The sequence below is a fragment of the Mytilus galloprovincialis genome, chromosome 2, assembly GCF_965363235.1.
Source record: "Mytilus galloprovincialis chromosome 2, xbMytGall1.hap1.1, whole genome shotgun sequence".
In the NCBI taxonomy this organism is placed as follows: Eukaryota; Metazoa; Mollusca; class Bivalvia; order Mytilida; family Mytilidae; genus Mytilus; species Mytilus galloprovincialis.
The window spans coordinates 101,328,294-101,349,423 of record NC_134839.1 but is presented as its reverse complement, the minus strand read 5'-3'; the positions used below and the strand labels follow the sequence as shown (position 1 = coordinate 101,349,423).

Here is a 21,130-nt window from a genome sequence, read left to right as displayed (position 1 = left end):
CAACTTATCATTATAAAATTTATTAATTTTACATTGTTAAATTTGATTATAATTGGAATTTATTAACACTGATAAATATTATACAATTACGACAATACAATGTACAACGATTACATCACAACTCAAAGATCTATAAAATAGTGCCAATTTAGTTTAAATAATGTCAATTAATATTTTCTCTGACATTTTGATAAATATCTAAGAAATTGATAAACTTCAGAACTAATTAAAAGGAGTCATTCTATCACAGTTAAATACTCCATACCATCAATTTATTTTAGAAACCATTAGAATCCCTATAAGAGTGGGTTTTACCTTGCCAAAAAATTTCAAAAAAGATCATCTTTAACAAATCTTTAAAAATAGTTTTATGACACCATCATTTAACTTATTTCTATCATTTACAAATAGAATCTGAAAGCTCCAAGTTTTGTACAGGTATTTTTCAGATGATATAACTTAAAGATAGTACCATCCTACACTGTCATCATCACCCTTTCTCAGTTACAGGTTTTTTTCTAATGTGAAACAACTACTTTTAGAGGCAAAAGAAAAGAGGGGCAGGGTATTTAAACTCATAGTTCCAAAATAAACTGGCTAAAAACGAAAAAGACAGACAATCAAATAATAGTACACAAGACATAACATAGAAAATTAGAGACTTAGCAACACGAACCCCACCAAAAACTAGCGGTGATGTACAAAATTATGGAACCTTATCCCAAAAATAGTAACAATTTAGTGAGGATTATATTAATTCAGATTAATAGTAGTACTTTAAAAGAGACAGGATTAACAATCATCTTGAAATGAGATCTCCAATTATAATGCAACAGCTTCTGATTATAAATCATGAATGATAGCAAATTCTTTAAGTGACAATTATAGTGATCTTATAATAGGGAGAAAAGTTTGTATGCATTTAGAACTGCATATGAATATCAAAATAATAATATATGTAGTAATTATACTTTTAAAGCTACAATCCATTAGAAATGTGAGAATTAGATCAATAAATGCATAAAATGTACTTTTAAAAAGCAATGAATTACTATCATTAAAAATCTGTCAACAATTGTTTGTATCTATCAATTGATTTATTCTAAGCTATATGTTATTACTGCAAACAGTTATATCTGAAAGATAATAAAATTTGAGGGGATAAATGCTATGAAACTCGCTTGTGCATGACCAAGAGTAGACAGTCCATGAACTCGTTTAAATCATTGCTAACACAAATATCAAAAGTACTTTTTCTGTATTGAACTTTGTCTTACAACATTTGACTAGAGATGTGTATGATTCCTACACTAACTGAACTTCATCTCAATAGCATATTTCAACATAAGACTCATTAGTATGAAAAACCTACCAAAGCTCTGCTAGCTCTTTCATCCTCCCACTTCAGTTGGGACATCAACTCAGTCTTCGTAATAAAACCATTAGACTGTAAAAAAACACCAAATTACTGTTAGTCTCAGGAAAGTAAAGAGTTAGATTATACAATTAATCAGGTTCATGCAATATGTATTATCTTACTCTAGTATATAGAGATTAACTCATGTGTTAAGCAGAGAAGAAACAAGATAATACCAGTATAATTGTGTTGTAGACAAGAGCTTTAAATTATGATTAATCTTACACAATTATGTAAACTCAATACTAAAACTGTTGATCATAATTGTCTATGAATGTTTGAACTGAGAACAAGATCAGCTATGTATAATCTAACATCTGAATAGCTACTGTTGCCTTTAATTAATGCTTAATGAAAATATTAAAATACATAAACTAAAACTCTTTTTAATGTCAATCACTGAATCATTTGCATGAAAAGGTGATAGAAACTAAGGGACTGAGTCTTCATATTTTGCAAGTATTTATATTGATGAAAACTTGACCAAGTAGACACAAGAAATTTTGTGTTTCAAGTTTCCAACATGAATGAGTAATATTAGCTAGTTGTATATAAAATTTAAGTTCTTCAATTTGAAGTAATTGGGCCAAAATTTTTTTTTAATTTGTTCCATCAAATGCTTTTACTTTTCATTCACATTGAGATTAGTCTTTAAACAAACAGAAAAGAAATTCAAGACTGAAAAAATAACTCTCTGGGACAAACATTTTTGACAGCTTCAGGATAACATAACATTAATGTCAATTTTTTATCACATAGAGGTTGTCATGCTAAGTTTACAAGAACAGAGAGTCAAATACAAATGCATGATATGATAATAAGAGATCAATACAATAATAAGAGATCAATACAATCATATTCAAAGATGTTTTGTGATTATAAAATAACCAGCTGGCCAAATACAAAAGTTTAATGATCATTAACAATCCAGATAGTAATCAAAAACAAAGATTGAATGAAAATATAAAAGATCAAAATAGTCCAAAACAAAATTTCTTGAATTAATTATCAACAAACCAGAGAGTTAAATATGAAGATATAAATAATTCATTTGATGTATTGTTTGTTTAAACATGTAAAAAAAAATCAGTAAATACAAACACGTATTGAAAACAAAATTCTTATCTTATTCTCAATTCATATAACCTTTCGTAATTAATACATTTCAGAACTTTTGACTGTTTTTTGAACTCCAAAGATAACTGATAAAATTTACAAAACATTGATTGCATATTTATGAAGATTGATTTTAATGAAGTTATACTTTGTTACCCCAATGGAACTATGTTTAAAAAAACTTTTCTGATGAAATTTATTTTTTTACAAATGAAATTTATTTTTTTACAAATGAAATTCCCTGATGACTTTTGGTAAACAAATATAAACCATGTTTTGAATTAAAATACATGAAATTTGAATAATTAATGACCTTGCTATCGTCATTGCATTATTTCACACCTAATAGAATCTTTTGACTTACAACAACCAAACTACTGTTAGTAAGTGTCTAACACATAAAGAGCATTATATATAAGATTGATCTATTATTGTTTGTTTAATATTCAGGATGAAATATTTATTTATTAGAAAGCCTTCATTCAAAAGTTAAGAATAAGGCTGATTTTTATAGCACTGACATATATCTATGAATGAGTATAGTTATGACTGGGATATTCAGGCAGATTACCCGAACAAGCTATATAAGTTCCAACCAAGGGTCCAGAAATGGTCTTATTTACAAGTCTTGTCCTAAACTGAAAGTGTTTGTCCTAAACATGGAATTGGGATTTAGGACAAATTTTCTTTTTAATAGAAATAATTTCGATCATTTTGTTAAGATCTAGTTTCTAAATCCCCATTTTAAACTTGTTTTTGTTTTGTTATCCCTTTCCTGTAATAAAACTGCCACTCCAGTATAGTGTTATAATCCTGAAGGCCCTCCTAATATCTATATTAATGCCTCAGGGGAATATTAGCTAATGATCTCTAATCTATTTACCTGTGTTTTTAATTCACACCTGGCTATTAATCACAAGCTCCATAACAAATGTCTTCATTATTTAATTAAATTTCAGCTAAGACAATTGTCAATTCTGATTTGAAATTAAATTAAAACTTGATTTCATTTACGTAGTCTAGAAAAAAGTATTTTGTCACTACTAACAAACGTAGTTTGTTTACAATGTAATACGCATGTCAAAATCCTCTTCTGCAGATTAGACATTAATTCGTAAATTGAAAATGATTTCATGCTAAATAAAGCAAGTGCAACTATTATCATTCATATTCAAACACTATCAAAGGTAAAAAAAAATAAAGCCGATGATTTCCTGTGAATTTGATGAACAAGACTTAACGCAGAAATGTCCAGAATGGCTCGTTTCAGAATTTCGCAAAACATCCGGTTTTAATTTTGTCTTCAAAATCAAAAGAAACATATGCCTTGTCTGAGAAATTTATCGTTTTGAGTCATTAAAATCATTCCATTTTTAAACTGTTGCTTTCCCTTAATTGCCCTTGAACGATTTTAGGAAAATGGTAGGAAAATTCATGCAGTAAATGCGTTGCAAGCAACAGTAAAACAAGTTCCTTGAGGCTACAAGTATGAGCATACTTAGTAATGTGATTTTAACAATCTTTTTTTGAAAAAGGGCACCAACTTAAAGTTATCTCAAAATGACCAAATTTAGGTTAAAAAAAAATCCGGATCCTTGGAACTTCAAACACATTGGAAAACAAAGAAAAAATAATAATTTCCCCAAAATAGGAATAACACATTTTTAATCAGATTGAAATCTTGAGTTACGTACGACAGAAACAAGGTACTCTTAACAGCTTTTAGTGGCCAAAAATAGTTTTGTTTGACAATTAAATGTGAATTTGACAGACAGAATCTAATTATAACTAGACCTGCTTGTCACTGGCAATCCAGGTTAAATTTTATGAATAAATTCTAAATGAATAAAGATTTTTTCTTAAATTTTCATCAAGCTACATTTCTCTTGTGTTGGTGCAGAAAGTTTGTGCTTTTTTCCCCACCTGTAACACAAAATCACATTTGCACTCCAAACAAGATGGACATTTGACCTTTAAATTTTGATACACACGTCTGTACTAAATTGACCAGATCTTTTGCATGAGCTGCTTATCAGTAAAAGTTAATAACAGTTCCTAAGAAAATTGTGACATACATACATGAAAAACAGACAGTCAGGCCATGGGACAGAGGAAAATCAGGATATCCCCCTTCTATGATGCAGGAGTCTTACCTCTGCTTGTTGTAAAACTGGTGTATGATCCATGCTTAATTCTCCTGGAATACTTTGTACTAGGTAGGTTGTACCTATTGGTAGTACAGTGCAACCATAAACATATTACATTTGATTGTTGTAAAACTGCTGTATGATCCATGCTTAGTTCTCCTGGAATACTTTGTAATAGGTAGGTTGTACCTATTGTTAAAACAGTGAAACCATGAACATCTTACCTCTGATTGTTGTAAACCTGCTGTATGATCCATGCTTAATTCTCCTGGAATACTTTGTACTAGGTAGGTTGTACCTATTGGTAATACAGTGAAACCATTTCCTAAATCTTACCTCTACATGTTGTAAAACTGCTGTATGATACATGCTTAGTTCTCCTGGAATACTTTGTACTAGGTAGGTTGTACCTATTGGTAGTACAGTGCAACCATGAACATCTTACCTCTGATTGTTGTAAACCTGCTGTATGATCCATGCTTAATTCTCCTGGAATACTTTGTACTAGGTAGGTTGTACCTATTGGTAATACAGTGAAACCATTTCCTAAATCTTACCTCTACATGTTGTAAAACTGCTGTATGATCCATGCTTAATTCTCCTGGAATACTTTGTACTAGGTAGGTTGTACCTATTGGTAGTACAGTGCAACCTTGAACATCTTACCTCTGATTGTTGTAAAACTGGTGTATGATCCATGCTTAGTTCTCCAGGAATACTTTGTACTAGGTAGGTTGTACCTATTGGTAGTACAGTGGCTGTGCAACCATGAACATCTTACCTCTGATTGTTGTAAAACTGCTGTATGATCCATGCTTAGTTCTCCTGGAATACTTTGTACTAGGTAGGTTGTACCTATTGGTAGTACAGTGAAACCATGAACATCTTACCTCTGATTGTTGTAAAACTGCTGTATGATCCATGCTTAGTTCTCCTGGAATACTTTGTACTAGGTAGGTTGTACCTATTGGTAGTACAGTGCAACCTTGAACATCTTACCTCTGATTGTTGTAAAACTGCTGTATGATCCATGCTTAGTTCTCCTGGAATACTTTGTACTAGGTAGGTTGTACCTATTGGTAGTACAGTGCAACCTTGAACATCTTACCTCTGATTGTTGTAAAACTGCTGTATGATCCATGCTTAGTTCTCCTGGAATACTTTGTACTAGGTAGGTTGTACCTATTGGTAGTACATTGAAACCATGAACATCTTACCTCTGATTGTTGTAAAACTGCTGTATGATCCATGCTTAGTTCTCCTGGAATACTTTGTACTAGGTAGGTTGTACCTATTGGTAGTACAGTGCAACCTTGAACATCTTACCTCTGATTGTTGTAAAACTGCTGTATGATCCATGCTTAGTTCTCCTGGAATACTTTGTACTAGGTAGGTTGTACCTATTGGTAGTACAGTGCAACCTTGAACATCTTACCTCTGATTGTTGTAAAACTGCTGTATGATCCATGCTTAGTTCTCCTGGAATACTTTGTACTAGGTAGGTTGTACCTATTGGTAGTACAGTGCAACCATGAACTTCTTACCTCTGATTGTTGTAAAATTGCTGTATGATCCATGCTTAGTTCTGCTGGAATACTTTGTACTAGGTAGGTTGTACCTATTGGTAGTACAGTGCAACCATGAACATCTTACCTCTGATTGTTGTAAAACTGCTGTATGATCCATGCTTAGTTCTCCTGGAATACGTTGTACTAGGTAGGTTGTACCTATTGGTAGTACAGTGCAACCATGAACATCTTACCTCTGATTGTTGTAAAACTGCTGTATGATCCATGCTTAGTTCTCCTGGAATACTTTGTACTAGGTAGGTTGTACCTATTGGTAGTACAGTGCAACTTTGAACATCTTACCTCTGATTGTTGTAAAACTGCTGTATGATCCATGCTTAGTTCTCCTGGAATACTTTGTACTAGGTAGGTTGTACCTATTGGTAATACAGTGCAACCATAAACATCTTACCTCTGATTGTTGTAAAACTGCTGTATGATCCATGCTTAGTTCTCCTGGAATACTTTGTACTAGGTAGGTTGTACCTATTGGTAATACAGTGAAACCATGAACATCTTACCTCTACATGTTGTAAAACTGCTGTATGATCCATGCTTAGTTCTCCTGGAATACTTTGTACTAGGTAGGTTGTACCTATTGGTAGTACAGTGCAACCATGAACATCTTACCTCTGATTGTTGTAAACCTGCTGTATGATCCATGCTTAATTCTCCTGGAATACTTTGTACTAGGTAGGTTGTACCTATTGGTAATACAGTGCAACCATGAACATCTTACCTCTGATTGTTGTAAAACTGCTGCATGATCCATGCTTAGTTCTCCTGGAATACTTTGTACTAGGTAGGTTGTACCTATTGGTAATACAGTGAAACCATGAACATCTTACCTCTACATGTTGTAAAACTGCTGTATGATCCATGCTTAGTTCTCCTGGAATACTTTGTACTAGGTAGGTTGTACCTATTGGTAGTACAGTGCAACCATGAACATCTTACCTCTGATTGTTGTAAACCTGCTGTATGATCCATGCTTAATTCTCCTGGAATACTTTGTACTAGGTAGGTTGTACCTATTGGTAATACAGTGCAACCATGAACATCTTACCTCTGATTGTTGTAAAACTGCTGCATGATCCATGCTTAGTTCTCCTGGAATACTTTGTTCTAGGTAGGTTGTACCTATTGGTAGTACAGTGCAACCTTGAACATCTTACCTCTGATTGTTGTAAAACTGGTGTATGATCCATGCTTAGTTCTCCTGGAATACTTTGTACTAGGTAGGTTGTACCTATTGGTAGTACAGTGTGCAACCATGAACATCTTACCTCTGATTGTTGTAAAACTGCTGTATGATCCATGCTTAGTTCTCCTGGAATACTTTGTACTAGGTAGGTTGTACCTATTGGTAGTACATTGAAACCATGAACATCTTACCTCTGATTGTTGAAAAACTGCTGTATGATCCATGCTTAGTTCTCCTGGAATACTTTGTACTAGGTAGGTTGTACCTATTGGTAGTACAGTGGCTTTGCAACCATGAACATCTTACCTCTGATTGTTGTAAAACTGCTGTATGATCCATGCTTAGTTCTCCTGGAATACTTTGTACTAGGTAGGTTGTACCTATTGGTAGTACATTGAAACCATGAACATCTTACCTCTGATTGTTGAAAAACTGCTGTATAATCCATGCTTAGTTCTCCTGGAATACTTTGTACTAGGTAGGTTGTACCTATTGGTAGTACAGTGGCTTTGCAACCATGAACATCTTACCTCTGATTGTTGTAAAACTGCTGTATGATCCATGCTTAGTTCTCCTGGAATACTTTGTACTAGGTAGGTTGTACCTATTGGTAGTACAGTGCAACCATGAACATCTTACCTCTGATTGTTGTAAACCTGCTGTATGATCCATGCTTAATTCTCCTGGAATACTTTGTACTAGGTAGGTTGTACCTATTGGTAATACAGTGAAACCATTTCCTAAATCTTACCTCTACATGTTGTAAAACTGCTGTATGATCCATGCTTAATTCTCCTGGAATACTTTGCACTAGGTAGGTTGTACCTATTGGTAGTACAGTGCAACCTTGAACATCTTACCTCTGATTGTTGTAAAACTGGTGTATGATCCATGCTTAGTTCTCCAGGAATACTTTGTACTAGGTAGGTTGTACCTATTGGTAGTACAGTGGCTGTGCAACCATGAACATCTTACCTCTGATTGTTGTAAAACTGCTGTACTATCCATGCTTAGTTCTCCTGGAATACTTTGTACTAGGTAGGTTGTACCTATTGGTAGTACAGTGAAACCATGAACATCTTACCTCTGATTGTTGTAAAACTGCTGTATGATCCATGCTTAGTTCTCCTGGAATACTTTGTACTAGGTAGGTTGTACCTATTGGTAGTACAGTGCAACCTTGAACATCTTACCTCTGATTGTTGTAAAACTGCTGTATGATCCATGCTTAGTTCTCCTGGAATACTTTGTACTAGGTAGGTTGTACCTATTGGTAGTACAGTGCAACCTTGAACATCTTACCTCTGATTGTTGTAAAACTGCTGTATGATCCATGCTTAGTTCTCCTGGAATACTTTGTACTAGGTAGGTTGTACCTATTGGTAGTACATTGAAACCATGAACATCTTACCTCTGATTGTTGTAAAACTGCTGTATGATCCATGCTTAGTTCTCCTGGAATACTTTGTACTAGGTAGGTTGTACCTATTGGTAGTACAGTGCAACCTTGAACATCTTACCTCTGATTGTTGTAAAACTGCTGTATGATCCATGCTTAGTTCTCCTGGAATACTTTGTACTAGGTAGGTTGTACCTATTGGTAGTACAGTGCAACCTTGAACATCTTACCTCTGATTGTTGTAAAACTGCTGTATGATCCATGCTTAGTTCTCCTGGAATACTTTGTACTAGGTAGGTTGTACCTATTGGTAGTACAGTGCAACCATGAACTTCTTACCTCTGATTGTTGTAAAATTGCTGTATGATCCATGCTTAGTTCTGCTGGAATACTTTGTACTAGGTAGGTTGTACCTATTGGTAGTACAGTGCAACCATGAACATCTTACCTCTGATTGTTGTAAAACTGCTGTATGATCCATGCTTAGTTCTCCTGGAATACGTTGTACTAGGTAGGTTGTACCTATTGGTAGTACAGTGCAACCATGAACATCTTACCTCTGATTGTTGTAAATTGAACATCTTACCTCTGATTGTTGTAAAACTGCTGTATGATCCATGCTTAGTTCTCCTGGAATACTTTGTACTAGGTAGGTTGTACCTATTGGTAGTACAGTGCAACTTTGAACATCTTACCTCTGATTGTTGTAAAACTGCTGTATGATCCATGCTTAGTTCTCCTGGAATACTTTGTACTAGGTAGGTTGTACCTATTGGTAATACAGTGCAACCATAAACATCTTACCTCTGATTGTTGTAAAACTGCTGTATGATCCATGCTTAGTTCTCCTGGAATACTTTGTACTAGGTAGGTTGTACCTATTGGTAATACAGTGAAACCATGAACATCTTACCTCTACATGTTGTAAAACTGCTGTATGATCCATGCTTAGTTCTCCTGGAATACTTTGTACTAGGTAGGTTGTACCTATTGGTAGTACAGTGCAACCATGAACATCTTACCTCTGATTGTTGTAAACCTGCTGTATGATCCATGCTTAATTCTCCTGGAATACTTTGTACTAGGTAGGTTGTACCTATTGGTAATACAGTGCAACCATGAACATCTTACCTCTGATTGTTGTAAAACTGCTGCATGATCCATGCTTAGTTCTCCTGGAATACTTTGTACTAGGTAGGTTGTACCTATTGGTAATACAGTGAAACCATGAACATCTTACCTCTACATGTTGTAAAACTGCTGTATGATCCATGCTTAGTTCTCCTGGAATACTTTGTACTAGGTAGGTTGTACCTATTGGTAGTACAGTGCAACCATGAACATCTTACCTCTGATTGTTGTAAACCTGCTGTATGATCCATGCTTAATTCTCCTGGAATACTTTGTACTAGGTAGGTTGTACCTATTGGTAATACAGTGCAACCATGAACATCTTACCTCTGATTGTTGTAAAACTGCTGCATGATCCATGCTTAGTTCTCCTGGAATACTTTGTTCTAGGTAGGTTGTACCTATTGGTAGTACAGTGCAACCTTGAACATCTTACCTCTGATTGTTGTAAAACTGGTGTATGATCCATGCTTAGTTCTCCTGGAATACTTTGTACTAGGTAGGTTGTACCTATTGGTAGTACAGTGTGCAACCATGAACATCTTACCTCTGATTGTTGTAAAACTGCTGTATGATCCATGCTTAGTTCTCCTGGAATACTTTGTACTAGGTAGGTTGTACCTATTGGTAGTACATTGAAACCATGAACATCTTACCTCTGATTGTTGAAAAACTGCTGTATGATCCATGCTTAGTTCTCCTGGAATACTTTGTACTAGGTAGGTTGTACCTATTGGTAGTACAGTGGCTTTGCAACCATGAACATCTTACCTCTGATTGTTGTAAAACTGCTGTATGATCCATGCTTAGTTCTCCTGGAATACTTTGTACTAGGTAGGTTGTACCTATTGGTAGTACATTGAAACCATGAACATCTTACCTCTGATTGTTGAAAAACTGCTGTATAATCCATGCTTAGTTCTCCTGGAATACTTTGTACTAGGTAGGTTGTACCTATTGGTAGTACAGTGGCTTTGCAACCATGAACATCTTACCTCTGATTGTTGTAAAACTGCTGTATGATCCATGCTTAGTTCTCCTGGAATACTTTGTACTAGGTAGGTTGTACCTATTGGTAGTACAGTGCAACCATGAACATCTTACCTCTGATTGCTGTAAAACTGCTGTATGATCCATGCTTAGTTCTCCTGGAATACTTTGTACTAGGTAGGTTGTACCTATTGGTAGTACAGTGCAACCATGAACATCTTACCTCTGATTGTTGAAAAACTGCTGTATGATCCATGCTTAGTTCTCCTGGAATACTTTGTACTAGGTAGGTTGTACATATTGGTAATACAGTGAAACCATGAACATCTTACCTCTGATTGTTGTAAAACTGCTGTATGATCCATGCTTAGTTCTCCTGGAATACTTTGTACTAGGTAGGTTGTACCTATTGGTAGTACAGTGCAACCATGAACATCTTACCTCTGATTGTTGTAAAACTGCTGCATGATCCATGCTTAGTTCTCCTGGAATACTTTGTACTAGGTAGGTTGTACCTATTGGTAGTACAGTGCAACCATGAACATCTTACCTCTGATTGTTGTAAAACTGCTGTATGATCCATGCTTAGTTCTCCTGGAATACTTGGTACTAGGTAGGTTGTACCTATTGGTAGTACAGTGCAACCATGAACATCTTACCTCTGATTGTTGTAAAACTGCTGTATGATCCATGCTTAGTTCTCCTGGAATACTTTGTACTAGGTAGGTTGTACCTATTGGTAGTACAGTGCAACCATGAACATCTTACCTCTGATTGTTGTAACACTGCTGTATGATCCATGCTTAGTTCTCCTGGAATACTTTGTACTAGGTAGGTTGTACCTATTGGTAATACAGTGAAACCATTGCCTAAAACTTTCAGTTTCTTTATTGCTCTCAGTAAATCATCCCTAAAATCATCATTATAAATACATTAACTAGGGTAACTCACATATCTGTTTTAATAAAATGAAAGATATTAAGGTACATATCTCTTTTCTGAGACTGAAATATTTATATACTTGAGAGGTTGGTGAATATTGAAGGGAGATCATTTTCAACTTCTTATCCAGCTTATTGAAAATTTATTGCCATCATTTCACATATAGTTTTATTTTCAAATATCAATTACTGCAAATACTTTTTTGGTTTGATTTAATGTGACACATTTTAGTAATTTTTCAACATGTAAGTTTGATTGGAAAACTTTGTAAAATCTTTGGTTGCAAACTGGAACAATGATGGTTTCAATCTTGGGGTACTGGTATAGTGTAGTTTGTTTTAACATAGTCTTGTAAGTCTTGTCTACAGTTTATCAATAGATTACAGTATTTCTATACAAGAGTGCATTCAACTTATCTTTTATGCATGGCATTACTTGTTTAATCAATAATATCCAGAAAACTAGTATGAAAGTTTTGTATTCAACATCTGCACTGCTATGACAAGCAAAGAGGGATAATTCAATTGATCTGTTCTCCATTGTTCTCAACTTACACAGATATATCTTGACTTTTCTTTCCTCTGGAGGCTAACAATCTACTCCTTAATTCTTCTATATCTATTAATCCTACAAAAGTATTGGCAAATGATGTGAAGGAAGGGATAGCCTATATTGGAGAAACATCATTATTCATGTAAAATATAAGCTTAAAATGATGCACTATTTCAAGTTATATTAAAATAATATTACTACGGTAAACTGATCTAATTTCCTAAAAAGATGATTTTTTTGCAACATACTGGTACATATTAACAAGATCATTATGCCTTTCAAAACTGTCCAAATTGATCATGATAATTAGTTAATGAAAGAAAAAAATCTTCTGTATAAAAAGGGTATTTATTCAACAGAGAAGAAAAGACAATGATTAATTGAAGTCTTCTATTATGATACAATTTTAAAGCAAAGGGTTAATGCAAAGTCAATTCATGTACTTGCCTATATAAGGCTATATCATAGAGGAAGTTACAATACATATGTTTGTGATAAGAATGCAAAATAAGATGGATTGATCGTTGTTTGATTATCATTAACATACACTACAAACTGCTCAGAGTATGAAAAGACCATATATTTTTGTGCTCAACCAGCAATTTTCTGCAAATCTTTTAAAAGGAAGGATAAACTTTGTTACGATGTCTGTTAAAAATCATGAAAGACTTGATCCCTCCATTTTAGCTCATGTATTACAACAAATGTACTTAATTTTTCCACTCTCAACAGTAAAATCTAATTCAAAAGATCAGCAAGTCATATGTCTTAATTTTTGAAAATATTTGAAAAAATTAACACTGGTTAATGCAGTGGTGGAATCCACATGTACATGGTGCACAAATTGTCAATCTCCACTGAAAAAATTCTTTGAATTAATCAATAACTTACCTCCATTTCTGTGACTTGTTGCTATACAAACTTCTATTACTTGTACTCCCAATTCATAGTAAAAGTCGCCTACACCTAGCATTTCTGCCCAAAAACCTTTGCTTGCTGAAATATTTTAGTTATTTATACATTACATATATATATATATGTAGGACTCTAAAGTGCGATGGGGACGCTAAAGTATGATGGTCACGCTAAAGTGCGATGGTCTTCGCTAAAGTGCGATGCCTACACACACTAAAGTGCGATGGTCCGCTAAAGTATAGACGTAGTAAACGTTCTGTTGATTATGACGTGAACAGTCGTTTATAAATACAAGAAAAAAATGAATATGCTGATAAATATAGAATATTTGATTAACAACTTTAAACCAAATGTCCATGACTTACTTAATTTAAACCTAACCGTGCTTTGTCGGCTGAGGCAAATGTTGTTTTCCGTGTGATGCTGGAAGAAGGACTGAAGTCGGCCATTTTACTATATCGATATAAAAGTATATAAGTATCCTTTATCTTGTTTCTATTAGAAGCTAACGGATATTGAAATCATTTTTTATGTTGCAGTTTACTTTTCGGTCCCCGTTAAAATATTGTCGATTTTATTGAAAATTAAAGTTGGTAAAATATAAGGTACATGTTTTCATGCGTAAATCATAAATTGTCCCCTAAAACATTTATTTTGTACATTGTAGGAAAATACAACCTGTATTTGTACTTGCTGGGAAATGAAGAAAGCTGGGAGAACATTGCATATCTCTCTCTTTTAAATAAAGATTTAAACCATTAAATGTTACACATACACAATGAACGAATTTTGTATTTGTAACTTACGATGACGACTTTAAGGGGAGAAGTTCACATAAGGAATAGACCACATGTGAACTGCAAGCTACACTAATTATCAAAATATTGGATACACCGGAATTTAAAAAAATCATACACAGGATATATAGATTTTTGTCAAACCAAAATTACCAAAATATCTGTATCTAAATTACGTAATCTTATGTGTTGCATTGGCCTATGGCAGATCTTTTCCTGAATACAATTTTATCTTATAACATTATTAATGAAACAACTGAGTGTTTGAAAAACTTGTTCATATATGGGAAGAATTAGTTTGTATCTATTTCATTAGATTTTGATTCCCGTAGTTTCATTTAGACCAAGGGTTGTCAAAAATAACTTCTTTCCTTATAACCAAGTCAACTAGACAGTGGTAACTAATGTAAAACCACAGATGCATATAATGTGTGCAACCAGTCATAAATGTAAACCTGTACATGTATGAGACCTATTGGCTGAATCCTCATGGAAAGGTGTGATACTACCAAGTTATAGAACAACATGCACATGATGCACATCTGTTTGCATACGAAAAGATTTGAAAAGAAAATTTCATGGAACTGAGACATACATGTTTGGGTAAAAATATGAAAATGATACATATATATAGTAGTTGCAAGATAATAACTAAATACCAAGATGTATTATTAGTGGGCTAATGATAAAAATTCAACAGAAAAATCTGTGATGGACAAAGATAAAGGAGGACACATGATTACAAATAGTAGGTGTATGACAGACCTACAGTACATTAATTCATATGAAGCTTTAAATTTGAATATCCTATAAAAGATATTGTTTGTAGCTACTGAGAAAAATGTAATGTGTGGTATAACTAATATGAGGCAGGCATTACCTGTGAATGGGGATGAAGTCTGTATGATTTTTTTTTGTAACTTTTTAAAATATTTGTGAAAAAAAGAAACGGAAATACCGTAACGTTTCCGATTTTGGTTCTGTTGTTAGGGATTTTACTTGTGACGTTATTTAAGTTATGATGTCATGTTCAATGTAAACAAAATAACGCAATGCATCAGGTAACGTTTATTCATATCAAAGACAAAGAATGATTAAAAATGAAATATTGGTATTGTGTTCCTTGAGTTCCTATATTTTACTAGACTAATCAAAGTCTCACGACAACAAGACCGGAAAAAGGAAGTAGATTTCTGCGTTCTGCGCAATTCCGGAAATTAAAAAACACGACAAAAAAAAATTTTCCCGATTTTGAGTTCATTAGTACAATGAAAAATTCGGGAAAATTTTCCCGATTTTTTTTTTTTTTTTTTTTATTGATTTTTCTACTGTAATTGGGGACTTCGTCCCCATATTATACATACAAGCTAAAGGATCTACTCCTATTGTGGAACACATCTCCTGAAAAGCTACTCTGAATTCAGCATCTTTTTTAATCTGATCTTTGTGCTTAGCAGCAAAGTCTTCCAAATACCCTTTGAAGGACTCCATTTGTTTAGCCATCTTAAATGGTAAAAAATAAATTCATAAAAAATCACACCTACGTATTTAAATCTTATAAATATAATCTTAATTGTGCCTGTTTAATTTATTTACAACTCTTATAAGACTTACCTATATAGGCTAATTTAGAGCCTGATTCTATGTAAAGAAATGTTATAATGTTGAAGACTGTATGTATGCTGAACGACTATACATGTATCTTTCCTTCTTTTATTTTAGTTATTAGGTTACTCTATTACTACAATGTACATGTACCCTAATGTTCCTTTTATAATATGTGTTTTCAATAAAAAAAAAATAGTTCTATGATAAAAATTCAACAATTAAAAAAAGTGCAATGAAAAATATTCTGTAGTAAGATCACAATTTAATGAGTTACATTTCCTGCAAAACATACATGTATGATGATGGTGTTATCAAATAATTAATTTTCAATTTCATATACAGGTTTTGTACATGTATACATAGCTAGTGATATATATTTTTAAATTATTATCTCCCCTTGAACTGGTGGTTTAACTGTAATACTGTTGATTCATATTTTAAAGGCAAAAATTTCATGGATTGAAGAAAAAAAGAGTATTTCTATGTATACTTGACTTTTTTGTTTTACAAATATTTGTTTACAACCCTGTAGGAAACTTTGTTAAACACTTCAATATGTAGTTTCCATACCAGATCCATGGAAACTTTGTCAAACACTTCAATATGTAGTTCCCCTACCAGATCCATGGAAAACTAGTATCCACCAATTAAAGATGACATGAATTTATCAATAGTAAAATATAATTCTTATAAAAGAAATTTGTTTTGATGTACTTTAATTTATAATATATATGAATGTAAATGTACTTTTCTTCATACATATCTATACTATTAAACGAGAAGACCTCATTTTGTGTGTCGCTTCTCTTCCTTCCACAATAAATCAATCATCATGCCTCTGTGTCCTATAGGTAACATGCATAGTCGCATTTGTCATCCATTCTTATGATTATTCAGATTGAGTTATTTTGGGAGAAAAACGACAAAAAAGGAGTCCGGATATGATTCCGTCATCAGACTGACTTTTAGTCATAGATAAGACTTCCTGTTTGAAACATGCACAAATACAACCAATCGTATGATAGATAACAAAAATGAAAAATAGATAAGCCAATCAGAGCGTTCTCCATATCATGGTGTTTAGATCGCAAGTACCACAACTATTATACCTCCTTAGAGAGGACAATTATTTTTCGCGTTTATCTATATGTAAACTACGATTATACTACTTTGATATATAGTCTCTCTGTATTCTGTCTACTGTTTTTTTTTTAAATGTTTACTATTTAAGGGGTCATACCAGTTGCATTTATATTAAAATAAGTAAAACATGTGACACAAGTACAACCAATCGTAGAGCGTTCTCCATATCATGGTGTTCAGATCGCAAAAATCACAACTATTATACCTCCTTAGAAGGGACAAATATTTTTCGCATTTATCTACATGTAAACTACGATTATACTACTTTAATATATAGTGACTCTTTGTATTCTGTCAGGGAATTTCTATGTTAGTATAGAAAGTCCCTGATTCTGTTTACTGTTTTCTTTGAAATGTTTACCATTTAAGGGGTCATACCACTTGCATATATATTAAAATAAGTAAAACATGCTCAACTTCATCTAAAACTACCTCAACCAAAAACTTTTTCCTGAAGTGGGACAGAAGGACAAGACGGACGGACGACCGAACAAACGAATGCAGGGATGTACAGACTACAAAATATAATGCCTATATAAATTGGGGCATAACTTATTGTTAAAAGGGAAAATAGTGATTTGGCAAAAATGAAAGTAAGGTAGAGATTAGAGGGAGGCAGGACCTTTTTTGAGGCGTCGGAATCGGGTGTTTTTAAGCGCGGGATTTGGGGATTGATCCTTACGGGATCCGGGAATATATTTATCGATTTCGAGATATGAATTTCTTTAAATTCTGCATCTCGGGATTTCATGGTTTTAAGCCCGGGATTTCAGGATCAGGACCCCTCCCATCGACAACCCCTCAAATTAGCCTTAGTCGGTATTAGTCATTTATACATGATTCAAATCCTACCATTGGCATGTTAATAAGGCTCTCAAAAAAAGCGCTGATGGATTGTCATAGAAGCATATTTTTTAGACTAATAATGGTCTATATATATAAGCAGTTACATTTATTTCATGTTTGAAACGGTGCAAATTTTTAATTTGATTTGTCTTTTACCAAAAGAAGCATTGTAGCAAAGGAGAAGAATAATTGTGGTCGTAGGCCAGAAACACGAATATTTATGAATTTAACAGAAAGGAAATAATCTCCATACATAATATCTTTTACAAAAAATCATCCTACAACAGTTCACAAGCTGTATATGCCCGCAATTTCGCAGTGTGTTCTAGTATGTATATATAGCTGTATCATAGCTTTATACCTTTTTAAAATCTTTTAAAAACTAAAAAAAATATAAAAACATTGAAATAATGTAGATCTTTTGGATATTTGTCATAAATTTAGAACTTTATAAATTGAAATATAAGTGTTCACAGAAAATATATATAGAGAAATATGTCTGCTCTTAAGAAAAAAGAAATTTACTCATTTCAAAAATTGAAAAAACATTACCACTTTCATTATCAATATTGCCATGATTGCTTTTCTGTTCAATATATCTTAAAATACATTAACAATAATATTCAATCAACATGATCATATAATCCAAAATATTTTTTTTGTTAAATTGTTTCTAGAAGGCTGTGGGATGGAAACTGTTATATTTTTGTACTGTAAGGGCATTTCAGACTAACTCAATGTATCCTGCTTTCAATTGTACAAAATGTATTGACATAATCATGATAATTGAACATTGTAATTCACAATTTTTTTTAATCTTCATCATGTTTATGTTTACAATATGGTTTTTGAACTTGAATCATTAACAGTCTATTTGCTTTCCTACTGAAAATGAAGAGCTTGCTGAAAGAACAACATTATCATGACTATCTGTGCATAATGTACATGATGTACTAAAATATATATATATACACAATTAATTTACCTTCACTTAACAAGATATTTAATCTTTTGATAAGCTAAAACTTTTTATAACCAATTTTCATTTTTCATTGTAAATTGGTTCAAAACCATTATACATGTTCATTGTACATATCCCTTTTGACACTTCATACTTTGCAGTAGCCTTTTATTTCTGAAAATCATCCTAAAACAGCCTTGGAAACACTGAGATTGTGAACTGTGTGTCATGTCTCTCATGTCTATACTTTTAGAATTCTTTTACCTGACTCAATTGGTCTGCGGCTATTTCTGTTCCTTTGTCCTTGTACTTAGCCTACAACAAAAATTCAACAATAGAGAAGATACATGTAAGATAATTAATTGGTTTAAAATCCAAAATTATAGGATTGTTACCAAAACAATAAACATTGGCTATACACATGATACATAATCTTACAAACATACACATACATATATCTGTCCACATTTATAAACATTGTATATACATTTTTACATCTATAACATTGTATATCCCCTCCATTATTAAAAGAAAATATTGTTACAATAATATATGTATATAATCTCCAAAATAATTTTGGAGTTAATAGCAGCGGAGGACATTTCAGAAAATTAAATCGCACACTGAAGTGCCAAAGTATAACCCATTTTAGTGTAAGGTTTATTGATCAATACCCATTTTAGTGCAAGATTTCAAAATCCCTTTTCGTGATAAAGTGAAATAAGTAATGGCTATTTTAGCAACAGAAATTATGAATAATAAATTTCAATATTTAGAATTATTTAAGCACAGAATAAAAAAATGTTATGTCAATAGGCTATTTGACAATTCCCATAATTGACCCTGTAATTAGAGATCCCTCTTTCAGATGTTTCCCTTATGAGGGACATTAATTTTCATTTATAATGGAGAGATAGTAGAACAAGCAAATTTACCTGTGCATAATTTGAGTAATATTTAAGGCTTTCAAATCTTTCAATAACATTAATTTGTTGTTAATCTAAATACTTTTGACATCAGAAATTATTTTTTATGAAAAAGTAGTTAAACCTCCGATACATCACTTTCAATTCATCATACTTTGCATTGGTGAAAGCCATTTTGTCCAGTATGGAACCAGTCTACAATTGACAAAGGGAAGTAATTTGTTTAAAAAGTGTGTAATAACAGAATCAAATCGATAATTTGCAAATGGTCTATTACAATAAAACACCTACATGACCTAACAGAGCTCCAGATAAGCTGCGTATTTGCGTGATCACGCAATACAAATAATAAAAAATCCAATGCAATTGCCCATTGCAGGGTTCAATAACCCAATTAATTCAAAGGAAAACCCAATTATATTCCAAAACCATGAGTTCTCAACCCTTTTATTGGCTACCATTTGCGTTATTTACCCTTATCTGTTTACAGTCGTCGCGTAAACTATTTTTATAATATTTATAATTGGAAATTTCCTTTCGTTCTGAAAATAGATCCCTGCATCAAGTAGCTGAAATGGCCGGGTCCCTGTTAGAGTTTTCCATTGCTCAATAGGTACACATGTTTTTAAAAACATTTCGATCTTCTCGGCGTTTATCCAATAAGCGTGTGTCATGAAGTCATATTTTTTTTCGCATTGCTCGGGATTTATCATAACATACATTGAATTAAAACAAAAGTGAATGTACGCTAAAAATATTGAATAGAAGCATGTTTTCTGCTTCTTTTGAAAAGCTTAGGGAAAGTTATGATGATAACAAGACTCAGCCAGTGTTTTTAGGAAGCGTCCATCGAACACACGGGCGTGTGTGCGAACCTTAAAGAGAACATTGCTAATAAAAGCAGGGTTTCCTTAAAAACGAAATCAGTTGGAAAGATGAAAGGCCAAATCAATTATGACATGATGAAGCATCAGAAACCAAAACTTGAAAAGTTCTAATAAAAGACAACTAAACCCAGATTTATGAAAATTGGAATAAAACAAAAACATTCAAGTATAATTAGAGTTTATATACTATTTTTTTTTTTTTATTTTACGGTTAATTAATGAATACACACAAAGGCACTGGTCTCAGAATTTATTATATAAAGGTATAAGACGAGTGCCTGTGAATACACATATCCGTTTTTTTTACAGTTTATATGAGAAAAAACAAAACTGGCAGAAGGTTTGAAACGGAACACAAATTAAACCTACAATTGCTTCTCAGTCAATAAACCAAATAAAACAGCTAAACAAAGAAAGAAACATATTTAAGATAGAAAAAAATCTGGGGTTGATATTGCCTAAATATACAATATTGTGTTGATGAAAAGACCCAATACATTAAGGAGCTTGGTGGTGAAAAACCCAATTTGATATTAACATGAGGGGTGAATTGGAATTGATAATGCAATTAAAAAACTTTA

At 32.9% G+C, this 21,130-nt stretch overlaps 1 protein-coding gene across 1 annotated transcript in view; it reads right to left on the bottom strand.

Moving 5' to 3' along the window:
• Positions 1-21,130, bottom strand: part of LOC143065152 (vacuolar-sorting protein SNF8-like) — a 44,549-nt gene that overhangs the window by 22,510 nt on the left and 909 nt on the right. The window contains exons 2-7 of the mRNA XM_076238541.1: positions 19,001-19,051; positions 15,543-15,681; positions 13,358-13,462; positions 12,469-12,541; positions 11,741-11,882; positions 1,373-1,447 (exon numbers count right to left, since the gene is read on the bottom strand). Coding sequence (XP_076094656.1) covers positions 1,373-1,447; positions 11,741-11,882; positions 12,469-12,541; positions 13,358-13,462; positions 15,543-15,681; positions 19,001-19,051 — 585 coding nt within the window. The remainder of the gene's footprint in view (positions 1-1,372; positions 1,448-11,740; positions 11,883-12,468; positions 12,542-13,357; positions 13,463-15,542; positions 15,682-19,000; positions 19,052-21,130) is intronic.